The sequence below is a fragment of the Oreochromis aureus genome, linkage group 11, assembly GCF_013358895.1.
Source record: "Oreochromis aureus strain Israel breed Guangdong linkage group 11, ZZ_aureus, whole genome shotgun sequence".
Taxonomy (NCBI): domain Eukaryota; kingdom Metazoa; phylum Chordata; class Actinopteri; order Cichliformes; family Cichlidae; genus Oreochromis; species Oreochromis aureus.
The window spans coordinates 2374207-2398626 of NC_052952.1; the positions used below are offsets into that span (position 1 = coordinate 2374207).

A 24420-nucleotide genomic window follows, 5' to 3' on the forward strand; every position below is an offset into this window, starting at 1 on the left:
GCAAACTCCACACAGAAAGGCCCCAGCCAGGGGTGGAATCAAACTCGGGACCTTCTTGCTGTGAGGCAACAGTGCTCATCACCGTGCATTTGTACTTGCATTTGTAGGTTTAAGATTCAGTTTTCCATGAATATGGACGTGAAATCATTTTAGAATAATAGTAACCGCACAGCCATTTTGTTGATTTGAGTGGAAGCCGTGCACCCTGTGTTGTGTTTGACTCTCACTGCTGTACACAATAACACCATCACCACGGTGACAGATGCTTAGCAGTAACTGGTGTGCTACTGTACTTTGTCACTGGGGCATGGCTAAACACAGACGGAGGCATTCTTTTGTTTCGTGCCAGTCTCTAAGCTTGTTTTAATTAAAGCAACACTGCCACCTGGTGGTGACTTAGAGTATGGCACGCACATTTCCTCTGACTGTGCTCAGGAGATTCTCATAGCCTCGAGGAGATATTTCCACACTGGCTGGATGAGCTGCATTCAGGTGTTGTCTGCTCTCTCTGGCATTGTCTCCACGATTACTGGCTGGAGCCTGGAGGATGTTTTTCTTCTTGTCTGAGACTTTGTCCTCAGGCTGGACCTGTGAGAGGACGCAGCTGCAGGAGAAGACGGGTACGGGTGGTGGAGAGGGTACCTGTTTTAATACTTCGGATTACAACTGTCAAAAAAAGAAAAGAAGAAAAGAAAATGTGCTACCTTTTATTCTTTTAACTCAAAGGTGACATGAATCGATTTAGAGTATTTCGATTATATAACCCAACCTTTAGCTCCGCTTTGGTTCACATCAGTTTGATGCTGTGGGGACACAGGAGTGGGGATTTAATTTATAAAATCTAAATTGCAAGTTTTCACAGAAACACAGGAGTGAAATAAGTGGTAGCACTATGTGCTGACTTCATCCTCAACAATTTGAAGTCCAGGTTTAACTTTTTTCTTTTTTCCACTTTGACTGTCAGTATGAAACAAATCCCAGCCGAACCTGGAAGCAGCAAAGCTTTTTGTCTACTTTATGGCTAAAGTATAAATAAGACAGCAACCTTCTTGAAACTGGGAAAACTATGTGGTTATCCGGTGACTGAAATGAATTATTTTCACGTTAAATTGCAGGCTGTTGTGGAGTGGACCGACTGGTCCCGACTTTCACAGGCGGGAGGCAACCTGTCTCTAACACGTACACTCAGACTGACTGCACTCCCTCTCAGCAAAAAGTTGCAGGAAATTGCTTGCAAGACGTTGTAATTCATTGGAGTCAGTGTGTGTTAATAAGCCGATATCATCTGCAATCTTTGCAATAGTGGATTCAACTCAACTGGTTGTATTTCCTCTATCAAAGTGAGCTCATTTTGTCATTTTGCAGTTCAATCGCTGTCCTGCAGCAATTGTTTCAAATCCATGAAGTTCTGCCTGGACTCTGAATGTAAGCACTGAATGTGAATTTCTGTTTAAAGTGAATTCCTGTGTGATTCAGTTTTCACCCATTTATCACAGTAAATCGCCAAATTATCACAAGCAAATTGCATCTAATTGCCAGCGTGAATGCTTTCATTCCCTGGTAAGAGTTTAAATGAGGTGCTATTTGATCAGATAAAGCAGGGGTCCCCAATCCCAGTCCACGAGGGCGGTGTCCCTGCAGGTTTTATATCTCACCCTGGGTCAACACACCTGAATCACATGATTAGTTCATTACCAGGCCTCTGGAGAACCTCAAGACATGTTGAGAAGGTAATTTATCCATTTAAATCAGCTGTGATGGATCAAGGACACATCTGAAACCTGCAGGGACACCGGCCCTCGTGGACTGGGATTGGGGACCCCGGAGATAAAGGATTAGAAGTACTGCTGCTTTAGAAAGACTGCTGCTGGGTGCAGCGTCTTCTTTAGGCCAGCAGGGGTAAGTAATACAAAAGTGGCTGCTCAGTTTTATTCCAGGAACATCAACAATAAGAATCACAATACAGCACAGATTTCACTTTAACTCCAAGCAGAGACAAAGGCTTCCATTGTGTGATGCATGAATGATGCAATGTTGTGCTGTTGTGTGATGCAACTTGAAATTCCTGCCTCAGTAAAGGTGCACTCTGTTCCTGATTAGGTGAAGGATTTGAAAAAAGGTATCTGCACTCGCTTCACGATCTCGAAGCGTTGCCGCTCAGTTTAGTCAAAGAGTGGATAGGATCACACGGATGTGAGGATTCACAGAAACCCACTTCCACGCCTCTCCATATGATGAAACGCTTGGTTATTTAATGTCTGCCTGATACTTTGATCCTACTTTTCTTTCCGTTCCAAAGGCTTATCATCAGTGAAGACGCAAATATTTGGATTGCATGGCTGCATCCACACACCATTAGGCGATGATTTTTCCATTCAGCATGGATGCAGCTGCTTTAATACATGCTGCACTCTATTAATGCATGTATACTCTTTAAAAAGTATATTTTATTATTAATACGTGTGTGTGTGTGTGTGTGTTTAAGGTATGGGGTAGAATATCAATGGAGGAATAAAAGAGTTGTGACAGCTGTACTGGATCATGCAGGCACAGCATCACATTTACATACGGAAGTAACAAAACACGATGACTGACTCCAAAACAGTTTCCGTGAGGTTTGCGGCTGGTGATGGTGGCAGCCCCAGTCATTCGGGGAGAGAAGGATGAAAGTAAATACGGCCTTTTACTGTTACTGTGAAATGCCTTGGTGGGGGTCTGTAAGGGAAAATCATAGTTTAGATTAGCAACATGCTACAGTTGAACATCACTGTACCAGTGTGACACATTCTACCTTAAAAGTTTGTCAACTCTTGAGAATTTTCTGTTTCTGCATAATCCTGAAGGTGCCTGTGTGGGCGTGTCCTACAACCTCTTCTGCCTGAGGTGCTGCCTTTCTCTTTTACACAGCTGACCCACATCAGTAATTAAAAGTATTTAAGCCCAGGGAAAGGTGAGCTCTGTGCCAGAGTGCCATGTGAATGGTTACAGCTAGTGAGCTGTGTGTTTGGTGGTTGCAGGTAGTGAGCTGCTAGTGACACAAATAAAAATTGGCAGTTTTAACACAGTACATCCATTATTTGAATCCTGGAATCTTCCACCTCTATTGTTGTTTTCTTGGAAAAGGTCAGGCTGAAATACTGCTTATTGTCACTTTATACACTGAAAAAAATGTGTTTACACAACTGCTTTGTATCCTGTTTGTCTGGTCCAGTGTAAAAGTGTCCTTTGGGACTGCAACCCAGACCCTGACTCATGCTAAAATTAGAAAGTTTTTCAACCATTCTTTCAAGGAAAACTCTTTTCCAGAAACTTCCCTACTGGTAGCAGTCCTTCCATTGCATTGCCATTTGTATTTCCACCTATTAAAATCACTGAAAGAGATAATTAGCCAATTAGTCCACTGATAAACCAAAATGTGATGGTCTCAATATTCCAACAAGTGTTTTACTGAAGCCTAGACTTTGTAACTAGTCTATCAGTGGTACAGATGATCACACATGCTGTTTCATGCTGTCAGTTACAAACTAACATTTGTGAGGAAGCCTTGAGCGGAGTCCTTTGACATTTTGGAAACAAGGCATAATGATATGGTAGCAACTTTCTTAATCAGTAGGTAGACCCACCTCCAGGGCTGGACTGGGACAAAAAATCGGCCGGGGCATTTTGACCAGTGACCAGCCCACCAGGTATTATAGGAAAAGCCATAAAGCCTTTGAATGAAAACGAACGCTGCTGTGACAGTGATGTACACCGTCGTGTTGGTATACATGTATGATTTCTATACTATTTACATCAGATGACCAGTTTGAATAGAATAGAATTCAACTTTATTGTCATTGCACATGTCACAGGTACAGGGCAACGAAATGCAGTTTGCATCCATCCAGAAGTGCTTTAGCCGTGATATAGATATATTACAATATATATTAGCAATAATATAGATATGTGAGTATATTACAGAAATGGGTCTATTATGGTATGTTATAATGTACACGGTATGAAGTATGTTATGAATATGCTATAACTATAAGTATGTACAGGCTGTAGTGAGTACAAGCTATGTACAGGCTATGAACAGGATATAAATATGAAATAAAAAACTATACAGAAATATGAGATATACAGTTATACAGAAATGTGAACTATGCAAGTTATAAACAGTTGTCGGATTAAAAATTATTGTATGTACAGAATGATTATCTACACAGAACTATACAGTAGTGCAGTTAAGATAAGTGAGATATGTGGATAATTTCTACAGAGGCTATATAAAGTGCTAGTGGTTGTGAGTGGTGGTTCAGTCCATGTTATTATTGTGTGTTTGAGGGTACGGTTGTCCATTGTGTGTGTGTGTGTGTGTAGGTGGTTGTGGGTGTGTGTATGTTCAGTCCATGAGTTTAACGTAGGTCAGATGTCAGGAGGCAGAGTTCAGGAGTCTGACAGCTGTGGGGAAGAAGCTGTTCCGGTACCTGGTGGTCTTAGTCCGGAGGCTCCTGTAGCGCCTCCCAGAGGGCAGGAGGGTGAAGAGTCTATGTGCTGGGTGACTGGGGTCTGATGATTTTCCCAGCCCTTTTCAGACACCGCTTCCTGTAGATGTCCTTTATGGCAGGAAGTGGTGCTCCGGCGATGCGCTGGGCAGTTTTCACGACCCTCTGCAACATCTTCCGGTCCGAGGCAGAGCAGTTCCGCACCAGACTGTTATACAGTTGGTCAGGATGCTCTCGATGGTGCAGCGATAGAAGTTCACCAGGATGTCTGAGGACAGGTGGTTCTTCCTCAGAGTCCTCAAGAAGAAGAGGCACTGGTGAGCCTTCTTGACCAGCTTGGAGCAGTTGGTCGTCCAGGTGAGATCCTCAGAGATGTGGACACCCAGGAACTTGAAGCTGCTCACACGCTCCACAGCCGTCCCTTTAATGTGGATGGGTGGTTTTAAGATTCAGATAATTATTTAATAACTAAATTATTTAATAACAGCCAGACATTTTAAATGAGAATAAGAAAGAAAAGTATTTCTTTGTGCCCCCTTTCCCTGTTAATGCCCTACCTGCCCCCCTGGCAACACTTTGCTAGACCCGCCCCTGCACAGTTACCAGCTGTCAGCTACATAGAAAAGGATGCTGGTGTTATTTGTCTCTCAGAAACAGTTCATAACTTCCCTTCAACTCATTCATGTCACCTAAAAGGTAAACCTGTTTCTCCATCACCTGTTCAGCTCTGATGATTCAGTAAGGACATCTCCTGGTTTCATCTGCATGTTTCCCTCTCACCAGATATCCAAACCGATATCATGACCAGCAGCTTTACAGCTGTGGCTCCAGCAAACATCAGCTGATACTAGAAATTAATATTAAATAAATTCTAACAACAGCTGATCAAGCTTAAACGTGCTGCTGTTGTTTAGTGCGACATCCGCCGGTTTCCTCTTTCTGGCGCAAAGTGGGCGATAAATAAACAAGAGAGAAAAGCCGATCAGCTGATCATTGATCAGTTTCATGATTGAAGTAGCAACAGGAGAGGGAGGGGGGAGAATGAGAGAAGAAGAGGCAACTGACAGCGTAAAGACGCAGAATAACTCCAGCTTTGTGTCTTTTTTTCATTCTAGCTGAAGTCCGGGACAAACTGTGTTCCTTTTCACCTCAATACCATTTTCTTCTGTTTGTCTGTGGTACGACGGCTTTCAGAGCGTTGCCCAAGCAAGGGGCATTACACCATGTCGATCACGACCAATTGGCCAATCCACCACCTTTCATTGTTTTGGGTCTGTTTTTGTCTTTCCAAAAGACAAAAACAAAAACATTGGCCCATAAAAATGAAAAATCACCATCGGTCCACAGCTGTGCCCACCTCTAAATACAACTCGCTTTATCCTGTAAAATCAATTTCAAGGTTTAATCACCAAGACTTGAACCCCTGAACTCACCAGAAAAGTATTTCTGAGGTCATAGATGCAGAGAACTGAGGGCTGTTGTCTCAGAGCTCTGTCCCTCTACAACCAAAGGAGTCTGCCCATACTGGCCAATAGAAACACTGCAGGTTTAACACACTTCCACTTTAGCTTTACTTTTGAAGCGCATAAGCGACACCGACCTTCTATACAGTCTAATTTGTACAGTACTACATCGTGCATCATTGCAGTGTGCATCAAGATTAATGTGGTGGTAAAGAGTCAGGTAGAGAATGGGACGTGATCCACATGTGCACATTTCTATATGGAGTGTGATTCATAAATGGAACATGGTGTGCATATGTGCATAGGCATGGTTGATACATAACATTTTTTAACACGTTTTGCTTGGAGCACAATAATACTGATAGTTTATGGAAACAATCCCATTAAGGCAATTTGCTGCATGGCTGCTACACTTCCTCATCCTCCTCTTCATTATGCAGGTGGAGATGGATGCTGTGGCCACTGATCAACCATCGGTCCGGCCTATTGATTAAGAGGATTAATGCGGTTGAGGCTGAAAACATGACTCACCTTCCATGCTCTGTGCATAAAGAGACCACTGTTGTGGGCAGAAGCATATTCGACACTCGAGGCTTTCAGAAAACCTCAACAAATCATCCCTAACGTGTTTTCAGAAGATGCACTCGCCACCATTTCATTTACATTCATTTGGTGGTTTAGGTCTCTCGAAAACAAACCGCAGCACTGTCAACCACACAAAACAAGCACTTGAAGGGAAGTCAAATCTTTGAACAGCTCTTTTGCTTTCAGTTCACCTGAAACCAATCAGAACAACTGCAAAAGCTGTATCCTGGTAGAATTACCTGATACTCAACATATGCTGCTATGTAAAGGAAAGAAACAGTTAAAACACACATCAGATCAGTTTCAGTGGAAACCAGAACCAACTGTCTGGAATCAAAATCATATGAAAAATCAGAGTTAAGATTATTCAAGTGTCCCCTTCTTTTTTGTGTGTTGTTTTTAGCAGCATGTTTCAATTCATTTCAATTTTATCTTCACACAGTCAGTTATACTGCAATAGAACTACACTGCCAAACAACAACCATTTTTCCATCAACCACCCAACAGAGATGAGAGTTAAGAGGATGTATAGTGTGCCATTCCTCTCCTTCCTGCTCTAATTTCACTGGTATGTGTCTGTGCGCTGTGCCAAAATCTCACAGCCAGTCAGCTCTACACGGAAGCTGAGAAACGCCATGATGAAACAGACTGAAGAGAACTGAATATAAACACTACCATCCACAATCCTGACAGGTGTAACAGGGAGAGTGGCAGGGTACACCCTGAACAGGTTCCCAGACTGTCCCAGGGTGAACACATAGAGACAGCCACTCACACCAGCAGCCACACTATCACCAACTAGCCTAATGTATGTCTTTGGATTGTGATGAAGCCAGAAAACTCAAGAGGAGAAAATGCAAACTCCACACAGAAGGACCCCGGCCGACGTTCCTGCGGTGAGGCAACATCACTTACTATCACACGATCATGTCACCATGCAGCCTGAACAAACTACACTTAGTGCAGTTCGTCCATTCATGGTAAATGTTAACGTCCGGCGCCGAATCAAATGTCAACAAACAGAATGTAGTTTTATCCAAAACACTATTGCATGCATGCACCCTAATCACCAATCATCTTAAAGACAGGAAGTCAACGGATAATTCTGGTTTGTTTCATTCAGTGTGGCTTTTAAAGTTTGCAGAGTTGATGTGAAATGAAACAGAGGGACTGATTCCGTTCTCGGTGTAAAATTCAGCATGACCAAGAGCCACCAGATCTACTGCCATGTCAAAATAACCTGGAAGGTTCCTTTAAACCAGGGGTATCAAACTCACTGTACAGCCCAGCTCAATCTGTACAAGCACAATGTAAGAGTGTACAGTATTTATTTTATTTCTGTTTTTATTTTTATGATTCAGACTATTAAAATCAAGAAGTACATTTTTAAAAAAACACACTCCATTGTAGTAATGCTAGCTTGATTACACCAGGAACAGTATTGCATTTTATTTTTAATAATTATTGATAGCAAGCTCTAGCCTCTGGGTCATATGTTATGACACCCCTGTGCTATAAAATATTTGAATTTAAATATTAAATACTCAGAGGTTCATGCATTTTTAAAGGAGCCTATATGAACTTCTATATCTGCCTGCTGTTAAATCTTTATGTTTTCACTTTGCTTCCACAGGTTTACGTTCCTGAACATCTGCAGTTAATTCCTGGCAAATAACTTAAATTCTATGACACAGACTGTTTATGATTTATGACCACGGTCTAAATGTATCTCTGTACAGTGAGAGCTTTGAGGGCTGACATGAAGCAAGGTAATTACAGAAAAAGCGTCTCAGTGGCAAACACCACCTGCATGCTGCTGCAAACGTGACCGAGGAATTCACAAGGAAGACCATAAATGTACCGCGACACTCTCAGGTTGTTATTGACGTTGCTGCGCTGCTGCTGACGTCGCCGACGTGGTAGTCCTAAATTTATTAAAGCCTTCTTTTGTTTACGCCGTCAGACCCAAAACAAGCACGTTGGTTTTCAAAATAAAAGCACCACTTCCGTGTGTTATGCCTAGGCTGAACAGAATAAACACTTCTGTAGTTCTTATTCTGTGGAAGTGTCATAGTGCCGTGTGTGTGTTTACACTGTACTATGGGAAATGTTTAGTACATGTACCGATAAATGCGCATGAAGTCTTAAGCAAAGATGACACTGCTATGACGTGTGTGCTGTATTATTTCAATAAAGCAGAAGATTCAGTCTCAGCTGGCGTGATTTTTCTTTTAAAAAAAATACCTAAAATAAAGGGATTAAAATGTATCTTTTATTATGAAGATACGACTGCTGGATGCAAAAGTTTCCTAAGGGGAGCTCTTTAATTGACAGCTGATAGCTCAGCAGATAGCACACATGCACAACATCACATACTGTTGTATATTGGGCAGACTTGCACACTGTATAATAAGGCTGCAAAAAATGTCTCCACAATTTGATAAGTTAACTTTTCTTAAGAACATTTAAACATGTAAAATAACAGCAGAGATAACGATCACAACAACAACAATTATAATAATAGTAAAAGAAGAACACGTTATAACTTATGACTTCTTTATTTGGCATGTGCAAAACTTAAGGATTTGTCAAGTTAGCTTTAAATTACAGTAAAAATGCATTTTTAATCACGAGTCTCAGTTTTGGCCTGTTTCTAGCAAACACACAAAGGGAAATATTGATCACGGCTCAGCCAAATTAAGCCAAACACAAACTTTTAGTCTTTGCACCTGCCATTAGATAAATGTTCTCTGCTTAGGAAAATCAAACATAAAAGAAACAAGTATGCACCGCTTTACTTCTTAATATCTAATATATAATACTGATAACTCAAAGCAAGTACAATCAGTACTATTTCATTTAAACCAGCCAGAAAGACTGCAAATAGTGTATCCAGGTAAAATTACCTGAGACTGAACATATAAAGCTAAAAAAAAAAAACAGTTGAATCACACATCAGATCAGTTTCAGTCGCTTTAGGGCTGGATTCAAAATCATATGAAAAATTAAAAGGTCAGATTATTCAAGTGTTCCTTCCTTTTTTGTTGTTGTTGGTTTTTTAGCAGTGTATTTCAATTTTATCTACACACACTAACAGTTATACTCTCATAGAACTATAACCTGCCAATTTACAACAACAGTCACCTCAAGGCACTTTGTACTGTAAGATAAAGCCTCACAATAGAAAGAAACTTAAACAACCGTTTTTTTCCCATCAACCACCCAACAGAGATCCTTGGTGGTTATTTAGAGGATGCTGTATAGAGTGTCCTGCTCCTTGCATCTAATTTCACTGGTATGTGTCTGTGTGCTGTACCAAAATGTCACTCCCAGTCAGCTGTGCATGGAAGCTGAGAAAGGCCACGATGAAACAGACTGAGGAGAACTCAGTGTTACAACATTAACACTACCATCCACATTCAAAATTACAACACTAAAATAGGTCAAATTGTCTAAGGTTTACACAGTCATATCAAAAAAAGAACGAGTTCTCAGTGACGATTTCACAAGGTCACGTCTTTTAAAGTCTGCAAGTCAAATCATGTGGGAAAAAAGATCAGTGTTGCCACCATGACATCACTCCCATGACTCTGACCTCTAGATTTGAATCATTCCTGTTTTGTCTGACAGCATGTCGTGGGACGACTGTGACCCTATTTAGACAATAGGGTACCAAACTAAGTTTATTTAAAGTTCCCAATCTTGGTTCACAAGCTGCACCCAAAACCTGCATGGATGCCTCACACAGACACACATATTTACTAGTTATTGCTAAAGCTGCATCTAATCTGATTGCAGGTCACTGTTTTTTCTCAGTCGCTTACAGAGTTTCTAGGCTCCGGTTGCCTAGGTAACCTTCTAATGTATTTACTACCAGGTCATATGTTGATCAGCGGTGTATGTCACCCTCATTCGTAGTTGCTTCAATCACACACCTGGAAGCTGGGAAAGTTGGTTTCTTTGGTGCCACTTTATTCCCTTTACCAGCAGTTATTTTGCTGAAGTTTTCTTTTTATTGTCTCATCACTTCCAATGTGGATGAAGCTTAAGTAACCGGCCAGGAAACTTCTAGAATTTCACTCACCAAAACTGTAGCACTTACTTTCTGAATGTTGTAAACCGGCCTTCCTTTAACTTGTGAACACATTTCACCGCTCATTGAAGAGGATTCTTCAGTTCTAAAACCACATGTAGAGTCTCAGTATTTCACCTGTAGTAGAAACGTCCCTTTGGTCAAGTTTGGTGAATCTGATCAGGCCTAGTGCACACCTGACACAGAAGGCAGCTACGCCCCTTCATCCAGGATCAATGAAGGGTCAGGCATCAGGCAGAAATCACAACAATTTCATTATGTGATGTGAAACTGTAAGTGCCAAGTGAGCATGCCTCTTACAGAAGACACCACTATATTCATATTAAATTTGTGCTTAATATGTTGTATGTTACTAACTAGATTTGATGAGTGCACAAATGTAATTCAAGGGCTTCCAGGCTTTATGGTATGCAGTGCTGAAAAGGCGAGCATATACGTTGCATATTCTACTGTCTCTGCATTATTAAATAGCACACATTGCAAGCGACATGAAGATGAGTTGTTTGGTGTGAGAACAAGGCTCAGTGTGAAATAAACAGTAAAAGCTTTCAGCTTGCCACATATCAAAATTCATCTCTTTGTCTGGAATTCAGTGTAATAAAATACAACCCTGGCTAATTTAACTGAATTACTGAGTCATAAACATAAGAAACTTGGAAACAGATAATGAGGAAAGTTACATTTCAAGCAGAAAATGTTTGTTTTTTCTGTGTTTTTTTAAATTATCACTTTATTAGTGTTCATCTTCAAAGTAAATACTTAAAAATAAATATAAAGCTTGGATAAAACTTGGAGGTATTGGTTACTCTTGCAGTCTTTCTAGAAGCAAACCTGTTGAAGCATCATCTAAACTTTAATTTGAATAGGAACATGTTAACCCCAAAGGGGTCACTTAAAAAAAACTGCTATAGCATCATCACTGACATGTGCAACATGCACATGTAAGCAGGTTACAAAAGTAGGCAAAACTCTCATTTTGTTGCACTCTGACTCTCTGACTTTATCTCTGAAAAAATGCCATCATCTACCGTCATCTCTGATGAACTTCAGGATTCTCTGAGGGCTATGTCTCTATCTTATAATGTCTCTGCTTCTAGTGAGTTCCTGTTAGTTTGTCCAAAACCAAGAGATGAGGATGGATAGGACCAGCTGTGAAATATAACTTTAACTTTAATTCCACTGATAAATCTAAATATGTTCTTTGAGAAAGAGGGGATTTGTGAGTTTCACGTGGTTGCCGGTAGGTAGCATTACAACAGCGGTGGCTACAGTGACTCCAGATATGCTCTCAAAAGTTGTAAGTTTGGACATATGCTGTGTGTCCAGGGGGGGATACATCGAGCGCTGGCGAACATTGTATGTTCTGTATGCAAGCACCTCTTGAAATCGGATGATTCTTTTTGATACACTCTGTATGAGTCTATAGTGTTACAGATAACTCAGAAGTATATACAGCATATAAAATCAACAATAGAGTGCTGAATAAGAAGTACTTTTGTTTGAGATACTTGAAATGTATATTATTACTTATGCTTACTTATATAAATGCATAAATTGCCACTTTGTAAAACAGTTATTTAATAACATAAAACTACTGCTAAGGAGGCTTTGGTGCCTAGTGGGGCTCTGTGCTGTGCAGTGGGAATTTAAACTCCTCAAAGGCTTTATTTTGAAACTTCTGGGCGGAAGTCCCCGTGAGCCTACCTAGCTTGGCAGCTAGCCTGCGCAGCAAGTCTCCTTGCCGCCGCCGCCGCCGCTAAAAGGGTTCAGTGCAGGACTTTCTCCTCCATCACTTCCTTCTACTGAGCAATGTGTTGTGAGGCAGGGGGGTGTGAGGAGCGCCACTCTTCACTGCTTCACGCGGCTTGGGAGCCATGGCGGAGGGGGTACTGAGGACGACCCAGCGGCCGGAGCACAGCGGGTCACCAGGAGCGGCTCAGCACACAAGGAAGGACCCACGTTCTCACCTGCAGCCCAGCCTCTAGAACCGTTACTGACGGAATACAATGGTGACGTCTGCTAAACTTTTCCGCACATCCTCAGCTTTGGTCACGCGCGGCCGCTTTAACTTTTCACCAACTGGCAGTTGTCGATTCTCGATGGTATCGTAGCGACGCGGAGTTTGGTGTGCTTTTCTCTTCTTCCAGGACGTGTGTCCTGTAAAGCCATCTGCCTCGGGCGGAAATCTGGCGTACTGTCCCGCAGTGAGCTCGCACAGCGCCTCGTTAATATTTCAAAGCCGAATCAGTAGAGGTTAACATGGGGGCAAAGCAGAGCAGCCCCACTGCTAACCCAGCTGCTAACGGACGGACCAGAGCCTACTCCGGCTCGGACCTGCCCTCCAGCACGTCCGGTAGCAGCGCTGGCAGGACTGCCGCCCGGGGGGCGAGGTACCACGGTGCGTCCGGAGCCTCCGGACCCAGCACCAGCCAGCAGATCGGAGCCAGGGCCAGGTCTGTTGGGGGCTCGAGTTTAAGACCCCACTCTGGCATTAACATTCCCAACAGCGGCGGGGGCTACAGCTCCCCGGAGTCCGGCGGCAGCAGCCCGGAGGAGGCGGCGGACAGGGAGCGCTCGGGCGGAGGGCAAGAAGTTCCCCGGCTATTGATTGGATCGTTACCAGCACACCTTTCGCCTCATCTGTTCGGAGGTAAGAGCGCAGAGCCGCTCCGCTGCTGTGGTGACGCTGACGCACGGCTGTTTACAGCAGGGTACGGCGGAGAGGTTAGGACGGGGGGCAGTGGTAATCAAACAGGGTTCATTGATTCCTAGAAACGTAGTATTACAGTCAGCTGGTACGACACGAAGCATAACTGATGTAGGTCGGTTAGCGTTATACCAAGGTGCTCCTCAATCCGAGGAAGAGTCATGTGATCGCAGATACAGTCACCGGATCACCGTGAACACACACCGTGTTCGTTACCTCATCTAAACTTTACAAGATTAAAGAAAACCAGAGGTCAGCTCCTTCCAAGAAAAATGATCAGACTAAACGTGACAGTGATGTTTGACGGAGTGGAGCAGGTTTAAATGAATGTGAAGCTTAAATAAAACATGTTGGTTTCTTTTGCAGCACGGTGGTTAGCACTGTTGCCGCACAGCAAGAAGGTCCTGAGTTCAATTCCACCATCAGGCCAGGGTCTTTCTGTGTGGAGTTTGCATGTTCTCCCCGTGTTTGCGTGGGTTCCCTCCGGTACTCCGGCTTCCCCCCCGTCCAAAGACATGCAGCTTGTGGGGATAGGTTAATTGGATAATCCAAATTGTCACTAGGTGTGAATGTGTGAGTGAATGTGAGCGTGAATGGTTGTCTGTCCCTGTGTGTTGGCCCTCCGACAGACTGGCGACCTGTCCAGGGTGTACCCCGCCTCTCGCCCTATGACAGCTGGGATAGGCTCCAGCGCCCCCCGCGACCCTGGAAAGGATAAGCGGAAGCGAATGGATGGATGGATGGATGGATGGATGGTTTCTTTTGCAGTCCCTCTAGAAGCAAGACTCAAATAAATGCCCGCATCTGTCTTGGTAAAGCCTCTGCGCAATTATCTTTCAATTACAAGTGACAGGAGCAGTATTTTGGCCTAATCATAATAAATGATGACCTTAATTGAGCTGCGCAGATGTTACATACTGTTTCTCGGGTGTTACTGTTGAGTCTTCAGTATTGAATTTTTGTAATGAATAAAAAAGATGCATTAAAAGGTTTGATTCCAGTTAGAGTAAATATGCGATGAGCAAAAGTTATGGTCAGGTGGAACATTAAGTGGTCATCATTCGAGTGAGGAAGGAGAATGATCAAAGATGGGCTCATTATCCATCACAAGTCGTTACCCAGTATTGTCAGTGGTACCTGTGAATGTGAAGCCTGCCAACTAAACAAATGACTTTATCAGCTAACATTAGAAACCGTCAGCAGAAGCCTAAAGCTGCTTTTGCTTTTGCCATGTGAGGAGGGAGGGATGGACATTTATTGGCTAATAACATGTCAGTCATGGGTCTTTTGGATAAGGGTTGGGAATGCTGGTTAAAGCTCTTTTATACTGGCGATGGTAGGGCCAGACTAATACAGGCGTTTTAAGAGCGATACCATTTCAGTATTCTGATACATTGGGTGTCTTCTTAGAATCTCTTTCTGTCAGACACATGAAGCACACAGACACACAAACCATAAACATATTTGCCTAACGTTTGTTACAGCCATAAAGTTATGCCCGTGATTGCAGTTATTTATTTACTCGTTTATGCTCTGCCCAGCTCTACAAAAAATTTACAACGTGGACTTGATGTTTTATTCAGAATGATACAAAATCAAAGTCTAAGACTCTGGAAAGTGTTTACAAAGGTCATGGCCAACCACTGTTTTCCCAGAAGTGTTGTTAAGCCGCAGGTATTTGACTGTGTGGCCATTAAAAAAATGCTGATTTTTGGCATTTCTGTTTCTACGTTCACCTTCTAAACTGTCTGTGCTGATCTGACCAGCTTGCCAAATGACTTGTTAAGACTAGTTAATGTGATCTGTGGCACACATCAAACGTAAGGGCCAACATGGAGGAAGTTGGTCACCCAGCTGTATCTTTACTGCCAAATATGTTTGTGAACAGTCTCGTGTTTGTGTCACAGTTTTGACTGAGCACAAATCAGAAAGCTGACTGCAGTTCTCTGAACAGTGTCAGTGTTAATGTTTTTATGAGGTAAAACAGCGCCTTATTCTAAGCTCGACTTAGTTACAGTGATAGTAGAAAATACCAGTTGAAATGATCAAAAGGCGATCCATAGCTTAGCTTCAAAGCAGCTGTATGAATTAGACACAGACGGCGATGAAGATGCTGGCCCCTGAGTGAGCGGCTCCTGCTGGCTTTAATAACAAATAATGTGTGATGATGATGACTCATTTGAGCCAAGTGCTAAGATAAACAGCGCGAGCCTCCTTGTGAATGCTCTCTTCTTGGTTTCATTGATCTGCTGTGAGGGCTGTAGTGACTAATCTACAAACGCTCTAATGCTTCGTGACCTGAGGTTGATCGGGGAACTGGGGCAGAGGTCAGATACACAGCTCGGCATGTGGCACAGAGGGAGTCGGTCAGGGAGCTGATTGTCAGTGCAGGTGAGGGTCGGCTGGGTGATGCTCTCGGTGAAAACGATTCACATGGCGCAGCAGATCATCCAGCACGAGCACAGCGAGTGTGTGTGCTTGTGTCTGTTCACAGAAGGAAGACAGAAACGCTGAGTTCATTCGGGGAAGACAATAGAGCCATTTGAGATGCATTGCCCTTCTCCTGGAGAGCATTTAGCAGCAGGCGGTTCAGGCTGGACAGTTTCCAGAAGGCATCATTTTTATATTTATTTACTAGCGTTTGCTGTTGTGTATGCTGTCTGTCAGAACAGTGGCAGGTTTTATGCCTTGATCTGATCATTTTATAATCTATAGCTGAAGTGATAATAGCACGCTCACAGAATCAGAAGATGTTAAGACAGATCAAACCAATCCAGGTGAAAATAACCTCAAGTAAAATAAAATCATTCAGCTGTCTGTAGGGATGGGTATCGAAAACCGGTTCTTGTTGAGAACCGGTTCCCACTGTTTCAATTCCTTGGAATCGTTTGTCATTTTTGCAAACGATTCCCGTATCGATTCCAGTCGCCCCGAATGACGTCACCACGTTGTGGAGCGTCATTTACCTGGCAGGCGCCTAAAGCGGCTCAAATGCTCAAAAGTTTGGTTATACTTCACGAGAACAGATGACAACAGGGCAACTTGCAATACTTGCAAAGTAGATATTTCATTTAAAGGAGGAAACACTACGAATATGCAAAAGCATTTGCTCACAAAACACGCGATGACCTTAAATGAATGTCGTGTTTTTAATTCCGCTCCGGACTCGTGAATCTCAACCCAGCAGCAGCGGTAACGTTTGCACGTCCTCTCCCGTTAATCGGCAGGTAAATAATCAACTAACAGTGCATATTATGTTAGCGCGATCTGCTTTATTACAAAACCTGCCGTTACTGTGCATTTAGGTGACCATGATGAGACAGACAGAGTGTGGCTGGCAGTTCTCGCTGCAGTCTACCGTTAGCGTCTCCTTTCAGTCCAGGATAGACGAATGTCACCGAGCAGTGACTAAGTTTGTGGTCAAAGGCTTGCACCCATTTGCCACAGCAGATGCCCGATTTCGGTAAGTGAATGTGTTTAATTGTAGGCAGGGACATTACTGGATATTCTTGTGTAATTGCTACAGAATAATTTATGTTATACTTTCTTATTGCTACAGAAGAATATTTATTTTATTATTTTACGTTTACAATTTTCCCGGGGACCCTGTGACACCCCATTGAAGAGTCGTGAGGCTGTGGATCTCTTAAGATCTCACTGTTGGGTTTGTAAGGCCATGTTACTCCTAAATTTCTATCTTGTTCAAAGAGAAGATATAAAACAAAGTTCTAAGCTAATCGACCTTAGTGTTCTCCTTTTTTAAAAAGAATCGATAAAGAATCGAATCGTTAAACAGGAATCGTTAAAATGGAATCGGAATCGTGAAAATCTTATCAATACCCATCCCTAGTTGTCTGATAAAAGTACCTTTTAAGAAAAGATTTAAAAGAAGTCCTAGACTCAGCCGGTCTCGTGTCCTCAGGCAGGCCCGGGGGCTCCAGCTGCAAATGCTCTGATAAAAGACCTCTGCCTCAGGACTACTCACTACATGCGGGCTTGTCATCTTCTGTGTGTGAGGTCAGAAATGTAGGACTGAAAAAGGCCAAGGAGGAAATAATAACGTGGTCACAGCTCGACGTTGACACTGAGAGCCGGAAAGTTTAACGTCAGTGATATAAGCAGATAAATGCATGTTAAGTTCAGGTGCTGTGAAGGTGTGTGAAATGCCCTCTCTATGTTTAACAGTCAAAATAGATCCTGTCTTTGAAATAGATGTTTGTGGTGTGCTGCTCAGAAATGTTCAGATGATTCGGCCGGTGAGTCACGTAATGAGCGCTGAGCCCTGGAGGGCAAAAACAACACTGCAACTTGTTGGACCCTGACAGTTTGTAGAAGCTGAAGCATGCCAACATTTCTTTGGTTTCATACCGTTTGATCCACGTGCAGCCGCTGCTTTCCACTCTCTGTGTTTATATACCACTTTGCATTTTATCATTATTATTCATCTCGGACGCTTTTCCACAGTGTGTCTTTTGTCCTGTTTATTCCCCTCACCCTCAACTGATCACAGCAGATGGCCCCGCCCCTCCCTGAGTCTGGTTCTTCTGGAAGTTTCTTCCTGTTAAAAGGGAGTTTTTTCTTCCCGCTGTCCCCAGGTGCTTGTTGTTCGGAGGTGGGCATGTTTGGGGCATTTACTCAGTATTATTGTAGAGTCTTTACCTTACAGTATAAAGTGCCTTGAGGTGACCCTTGTTTTGATTTGGCACTATATAAATAAAACTGAATTAAATAAATCTGCACTCCAACATCTAGAGAATGCTTACACTGCTACCAGTACAAAGGTACAGTGTGTATTTTGGATCTGGACTGGTCAGTAACAATCCTGCTGTTTCAGACTAAAGGCCAAGCGCTTTAGTGTAGTCCAAGTAAAAAAATGTGGAGGTGGAAATGATCAGGCTCACTTTAAACAATCTGATTATAACAGCCTTTAATATAAATCAATGTTTTTATTTGATTTGAAAGAGGAAAAACTGAGCAACAGAATTTTACAGTGTCAGAAAACAAACCCCTCCTGTGGACACGTTACTGTCTGAAAGCTTGACTCTGGCATTTCTGTACTTCACACTCTTGGCATTTATCATTGACATTTACACTAATGCTGGTAAATCTGCTGTCAGCTGATCCATCCACATGGTGGTTCCACCTATCAGACTCTATTTAATAATAATATTATTGAATTATTATTTAATCTGTTTAATAATAGAGTTAGTAATCACATTATCAGCATATTAAAAGTTTGTTGCAGTAATATTTAAAAAGACAGCAGTTATGGTCGAGGCTGTTTTTAAACACTGGATCCAAGAATTTATCTGGGACTGTCAGCAGCAGGTGGATAACATGATGGATGATTGTGCATCTAAACATGAACAATAATAATAATGTTAGAGTTGTAAAAGTCTGCATTAAACAGATAAATACGAGGAAAGAGTTCACAGATTATACATTTCCATCTTCTTTAAGTTGCTAATCTGTGTTAGCGACGTGGAGCTATCAAATGTTTACAAGGTATGAAAAATATCTATATGCATAAATTATTATCAAATAGGACTGGGCGATATAGCGAGTTTTTTAAACATATCGATATATTTTTATACAAGATATAAGATGTGACAATATCCTTTATATCGATATAGTCTATGTTATGTTATAATCATAGTTGCGGAGCCGCAAGTTTGCCTCTCTTTCGTCCACTTTTGTCTTTACGCAACGTTACTCGACCTCGCCTCTCCTTCACTGAACACAACTCCCCCTCCTCCCCCATCGCTTCACCTGCAGGCAGCAACAAGATGGATACGGCAAATCTCCGTTAATGAGTTACTGTGCATCGCCCCGTGCGTGGGGCTGGACGGCGTCAACGTGTTAACGAGCTAACCACGCTAACGAGCTAGCCACGCTAACGCCATGCACGGCCTGAAATCCTTTCATTCTCTCAAAAGTTGACTGCGCGCCTTTTGTATGAATTCTGGTTGTGCTTGATGACCGCCAACCGATTTTATGTGATACACAGCGCTCAGCAATCTGTCAAAAAATGTTTTAGTACGACTTTGCTAAGCTACGGAGCTGCACCGCTTGATGGATTGTCGGAGCATTACGGCTACCGAGGAGCCTCGCGGAGTGATACGTACTGTGCTTCAACGTAATATTACCGTGACAGTGTGTATAAGGACCATAAATGGCTCCTGTTCAGAGACAATTGCCGTTTCTCAATTCTCAAGTATGTGAGTACGTGCTCGCATTCTCGGCGCAGACGCACTGGCGAGAATCTTGATGCGTACTCACGCATTTGAGAATTGAGAAACGGCCTTTGTCTGAGTTTCGGACGAAATGCATTCTGGGATATTTAGCTGTACCAAGTCCACACAAGTCACCACCGATGCATGCTCGATAAAGCGGGCGGAGCGAGAACACATCCGGGACTTTTTCGCGTTCTCGGTTTGATGCGTGCCAATTGGAACAGTACTTGGTCTCCGACTGATGACGTATCACGAGTACACGAGAACGCAAAATGCGCACAAGTACGCATATTGAAAAACGGCCATGGTTACTGGCGGATTTCAAACTCCAGGCTGTCAGTCACGCAGTAGAAGTTGGGAACAGAGCAGCTGTGAAATCTGTCTTTGTTATTATGCTCAGCGTCTGTTAGTTTACATTTTGACTGCACAATTGTGAGCTCTTTGTTATGCACAAAAACATCATTGTTTTCTTTTATTCATAGAGCATCATTATTTAATAAATGCTCATAATTTATTTTTGAGTAGTTTTTTTCATGTACATCTATGCTGTATGTTAATAAAAGTGCCTGTGTGACATCTGGGACACAGCTTTGACTAAGAACTCTCTTTTTGTTCTTATTTTATGGCTTTAAAAAATATCGAGATATATATCTTATATCGCCATCCAGCTAAAAAATATCGAGATATGAATTTTGGGTCATATCTCCCAGCTCTATTATCAAATAAACCAAGAGCTAAAACACTGTAACTTCACATCACACATTCGTAGTAATATAAGAAGCATATCTTTTTACATGAGACTCCCTCAACGTTTGACACATAGCACCCCAACCATTAGGGCCAGTGTGTCTCACCATTCTAAGCTTTAGCCTCAAGACAGGACGCCGCTCCGAGTCCCTCCATCCATTGACCAATGTGCTGTCAATGGAAATGCTGTGAATCATAATGCCAGGGTACTGAATGAACTGAATCAGGAAGTTTTGGGTCATTGTGTTTGACAGTGCTCTTCATGAAAAGACCAAATGGAGGAATATCTTCTGGAAGAATCGTACACATCCTTCCTGTAGTGTTGCAAAGCCTTGGAGATTTAATGGCAGGAAGCAGAGAAACACTTATCTGAAACCTGTCGTGTCCGCATTGAAATTTCTACTGCAAGTTAGCGCTGTTCCATATCATCACATCCATAATGCTGAATATAAACTTTTACATGATATAAAAGTTTCTTATCAATATATTAATTACATAGCAACCATGCATTTACGTTCTCTGGGATGGACAAACACAAACAGACAGATAGCAGACAAGCCCATGCATGTCAGTCAGCAGTGGCTCTGATGAATTATTAAACTACTCCAAGAACCTCCAACAAAGATTTGTGCAAAATATGGAAGAAAATTGTTCATGTTAAAGATGGAAACTTGTTTCATCCTTTGAGGTGGAATCGCTGTCAGGCCCAACCAGGAGGATATGCCAGCAAGCTGGTGATTGTGAAAGAACTTGGAGGCTATATCACCACCCCTACCTACACCTGCTACCAACTGTGTCTGCATCAGTGGTTCAGACTGTGATCGTTTTCTCTATATTTCAGTTATTAGGAAAGAGGAGGTGATTGTTGCATGAGTGGATGACATGCAGGCTTTGCAAAACATGCTGTGGTGTTTACCTGCAATTCATTCAGAGCAGCAATCAGACCTACATCACCAGAGTAGATTGAACACCTTTTAAAGAAAGAACTCCCTCATTATTATCCACGGGGAGAACATGTTCATGTATCAGAGAATTTGAACTGATTTATTTGGACTCGCAGCTTTTCATTCAAAATAGGAGAATGTCAAAGAGAAAGAAAAACAGCACGCACACTGTGGTGATCACTGCTTTCTGCACAGGCTTGGCTCATTTTAAATGAGTCTTAGCCAACCCGCCTTCCCACCAACTTCCTACTTGAATTTGTCTGTGAGCGGGAGGAGTGAAACAAACAGTACAGTATCTGTAAAACCTGTGAACCGAACATTTACCGAACCAGATTTTATACGTAAAAGCACATTTTTCGTAGTACCTTTAGTCTTTATTATTTTGGCGCTGTATGCGAGTGCATGTGAGCATGTTTACTAAAACAAACACATTCATGCACAGAGCACCACGCACACATGTGGCAGGTTGTGTGCACAGGTTGTTAATGTGAGTGTGAGTCAGCAGACAGGAGCGTAATAATTAACTTGGCTCGTTCAGTATCCTTCTTCTATGATGGCCACATGCATGCATCAGTAGTGTGCACATACATACACACACATTTAAACTTGTTAGCAGGTGGCGTGATGGCTTTATTAAAGGTGCTGGATCTTCATTTAAAGAACAGGCTGGTGGATATGCAGCAGAGCAGCTTTGCCACATTCAAGCCAAAAACTGTGTGAAAGAGTGTTTTTGCTGAAGAGTATGCAACGCTGACAGAAATGTAATGCAAATGAGAAAGAGAGCTTTAAATAACTTCTATAATGGTCTGACGAGCAGCATAACGCATTCATTCTGTGTTTGTCTCAAATGGACAAACGGATGTGTTTGTTTCCTAGTGTCAGAACCATAGACTGTATATAAAAGATGGACATAGCCCATGGTTTTGGCCCCTGTATTTTGGAATGTCACTGTTGGGCCAGTGGGTGAGATTAGACATTAGAAATTAAATTTGATAATGCTGTCAGTCTTGGTTAGCATGCTGCATTCATAAGATCTTTGCTAATTGGCATTTGCCTGAATAGCATATTCACCCCTAAAAGCCATCGGGGTGAGGACTAGAGTACTACATTGCCTAGATGTTGTATGGAATTGCACTTTGTGAATACCTTGTTTCACATTTTGCTGTGCACAGTGACCTGTGTTGGTTTTTCCTTCCAGATTGTGTGGTATAATAGTTTGTGAATTTAAGTGGCTGTTTCCTGCTCTGGATTACAAATTACCACGCAGCATTTTGACATTAAAACCTTTAAAGATGGTCACCCTCACAGTGGGATCAGTCAATAATCGAGCCTCTTTCTGCCAATCCAAGCAAGCAGATAAAAGCTGCCACGTATACTCTTTTTTTCACTAGTACCTGCTCTGCTCAGCTCAACTCAGTTTTTTCGGGGTTTGCATTAGGTGGCAGTACCAGCCTACTCAGCTGGGGTTCCAAGTTGATAAAAATGTGACCTCAAGAGACTGCATGCCACCGATTGGCCAGTACGCAGCGCAAGTCGAAGATTCACGAGAGCGACTCCTTTACAGAAAACAGAACCGCCATTTTTGAAACCCGGCAACGAGGGAAACAGCTGCAAAAAGTCAACACCGTGGTCCAAGCAGCAGGTATACCATCGCCTCGGCCTCCTCCATCGTTTTGTGTTTGTGTTGCATACAAATGATGTCACAGGCTTTTGGACACATAGCTATAATGACCCCACGCACACAGAGGAGCTACTCAGTTATAATGGAAAGCGACCATAACAGCTGAGGAGGTACTTGTGGAAAAGAGATTAGCGTGGGTCCCAGCTGACACACCTACCAGCAAAATTGCATATTCCAGTCTGGTCTCAGTGGAAGCTCATGTTTTATTGATGCTTCCAGGGAGCAGCCTTTATGTGCATCCTTTTTTCCCAATAAGCTACTTTTAGTGACACTTGTAATGTGAAGTTTGAGTCTGATTGAACCAGGTGCCAGCAGCAGTAGCATCATTACTATTATTAGTAGTGACACTGCTTAACATTTAACAATAGCTAAAATAAGATAAACTTGTAATTTTGCAGGATCTGCACAATATTGTCTCATAATAACACTGAAAATGAGTTTTTACCTGGGATGTTGTGTCTTGGGTGAAGCTTCTTAACCAGCTGCTTAAAGCCCTGTTTGTCAGTCATTTCCATCCACCCTTTGCTCTTCCTGTGATATGGAGCGCAGCTAGCCAGGGTTCCAGCGGTGTTTGGTCATTTGTTTACATTTTGGTTGCATATCACCAGCTGCTAGCATCTCCTTCGTATCCTGGTTTTAGTCATCATTGTGTTTTTGCCTGAAGTGGTCAAACACGTTTGTTGTTTCCACCTAAAGGTAGAATGCTTTGCATGTTTTGCAAAGTGCTGGGTTTTGCTGGAGGTTGTTGCTCGCTCCCTTTAGGTACTGAGTCATCATCAGAGGCTGATACTTGGCTCTCAGACATGCCCAGGCTTGTGCTGTTGTTGAGGGTACTATGGAGTGTAAAGCCATATGACATAATAATTTGACATTTTTATACTATTTAAAAAATGTATATTGTCACAGATGATATGATTTAGCACAGAACTATCCAGTGCATGTAAGGTTCTCAAAAAAATCCTTTAATTCCAACGAGCACTGGTCATTTTTCACAAACCACTGCACAACTACTGACTGACAACTTCTGTAAGGCCGAGTCAGGTATATATTCAAATCCTCACTGTAAAAAGAAAAAAAAGAAAGAAAAAAATCTTTGTTTTTACAAAGTATTTCCCAAAGAATCCTGTAACTTTCTGCTAGGAGTATAGACTTTTCTGTAAATGATAAAACAGAAAATTCTGTAGATTGGCAGTATGAATCGTCTGTGCTGCTTACGGATATTCCCTTTAACTTTAACATGTTTTCTGTTCCATTAACGGACCTTTCTGTAATAGTAAAATGTGAAACTCTGTTTATACTACCACTTACAGGTGTTTCCTTTCACTGTAACTCTTTAAATATATGTTACAGTTACAACCTAATACACCATTTGCTCGAAAACTCTTAAATTAATCTGTGCTTAGTACACAACACTGGTACATTTAATGACTCGTATGTTTAATGTGAATTATCTTTTTATTCTTTTCAACTCAAAAACAAT

General features: G+C 42.2%; 1 protein-coding gene across 1 annotated transcript in view; it reads left to right on the forward strand.

The window, feature by feature from the left end:
* The first annotated feature begins 12189 nt into the window (after window positions 1-12189).
* Window positions 12190-24420, forward strand: part of znrf2b (zinc and ring finger 2b) — a 33169-nt gene continuing 20938 nt past the window's right edge. The window contains exon 1 of the mRNA XM_031742660.2: window positions 12190-13278. Within this exon, the coding sequence (XP_031598520.2) occupies window positions 12888-13278 (391 nt within the window). The 5' untranslated portion in view covers window positions 12190-12887. The remainder of the gene's footprint in view (window positions 13279-24420) is intronic.